Source organism: Dipodomys spectabilis, unplaced genomic scaffold, assembly GCF_019054845.1.
Source record: "Dipodomys spectabilis isolate Male_0828 unplaced genomic scaffold, ASM1905484v1 ptg000003l, whole genome shotgun sequence".
Lineage (NCBI taxonomy): Eukaryota > Metazoa > Chordata > Mammalia > Rodentia > Heteromyidae > Dipodomys > Dipodomys spectabilis.
In genome coordinates, this window is record NW_024870680.1 from 18,021,619 (window position 1) to 18,023,196 (window position 1,578).

Below are 1,578 nucleotides of genomic sequence, written 5' to 3' on the forward strand. Positions count from 1 at the left end.
CTCAAGGCTAGCGCTCTACCACTTGAGCCACAGCACCACTTCTGGCTCTTTTCTTTTTGCTTATGTGGTGCTGAGGAATCGAACCCAGGGCCTCAGGCATGCAAGGCAAGCGCTCTACCACTGAGCCACCTTCCCAGCCCCTATTTTTCATTTTTTATTCTCTCTTCATCAGTGTCTCTACCTAAGCACATTCTCTCATCACAGCCTTAAACCTTACCATGTTTATGGGTCTTTCCACTTAGAGTACTTCAGCTCTGTTTGCAGTTGTTTCCTCTTGATAGGGGCACCTGTCCAATTCCATGTTGCCAAAGCAAGGACAACCAAGGGTTTTCTTTAATATGTACCCAGAACTATCTCCTTCATGTACATACTTCCACCTTGCTGCAACACAGCTATGGATTTAAAGAGCATCTGCTTTTCATTCTGGCCACATTTACACATACCACAAACAGAGACGGGAATATCATTCTGTACTTTTGAGGGGAAACAACAATAGGATCTTCTCTCTGATCTGCTTGGTCTTCACTCCATAGACAATGGGGTTGAGCGCAGGTGGGATAACAATGTAGAGGTTGGCAAATATGATGTGGAAGGTGCGGGGAACCCTGTGCCCAAGGTGATGGGCAAGCATGGAGAAGAAGGCAGGTGTATGAAACATGAGAATAGCACAGACGTGGGAACCACAGGTGCCCAGGGCCTTCTGGCATGCATCTTGGCAAGGGACGCGAAACACTGCACGGAGGATGAGAGTGTAGGAGACAGCAATCAGGACCACGTCTGAGATCACCGTCATGATGGGAACGCAGAAGCCGTACCAGATGTTGATGGAGATGTCCGCACAGGCCAATCGGGCAGCACCTATGTGCTCACAGTATGTGTGGGGGATGATGCGTGTCCCACAGAACGGGAGGCGTGTCAGCAGGATGCTGCAGAAGCTGCACCAGGAGATACCCACTGCCATCTCGATGATGGTCCTGAGCGTTAAGATCGTGGCAAAGGGGAACAGATGGCCCCGTAGGGATCAAACGCCATGGCCATCAGAATGGCTGAATCCAGGACAAAACTGTCGTGCAGGAAGAACGTTTGCGTCAGGCACCCGGGGAATGTGATTTCTCGAGCGTCTAGCCAGAAGATCCTGAGGGTTTGGGGCACACCAGCTGTAGACAGGATTAGATCAGTTGTGGGCAGCATGGAGAGAAAGAAGAACATGGGCTCGTGAAGGCTGCGCTCCACCACGATGAGGTAGAGAAGACACAACATAGATCAAGCAGAAGGGAATCCCAATCCATACATGGAACTGCTCCAGGCCTGGGATCCACACCAAAATGGAGAGCCCTGGGTTGTGAGCGCTCAAGGTGCAAGACACCATTGCCCCAAAGCCTCTGGTCCTAAGGACAGATGATGGTAAGGATATTTAGGCTTATTAAGGCACTCTCAACCCAATCATGACTGACTCCTGAAGTTAGGGTGGCAGTATAATTTGTCATCCAAGAGGGACTCTCTTTGAAATGAAAGAAGATCGGCATGAATGAGGAAGGCAACAACACGCACACCCATGAAGATACACAGTCACCCTCT

General features: G+C 50.0%; 1 protein-coding gene across 1 annotated transcript; it reads right to left on the reverse strand.

Annotated features, from left to right (window-relative positions):
* Positions 1-463: 463 nt before the first annotated feature.
* On the reverse strand, positions 464-1,369 carry LOC122116233 (olfactory receptor 52H1-like). The gene is given in 3 exon segments (XM_042689892.1): positions 464-993; positions 996-1,252; positions 1,254-1,369. Coding segments are annotated over 3 exon segments (903 nt in total).
* Between the last annotated feature and the right edge of the window lie 209 nt (positions 1,370-1,578).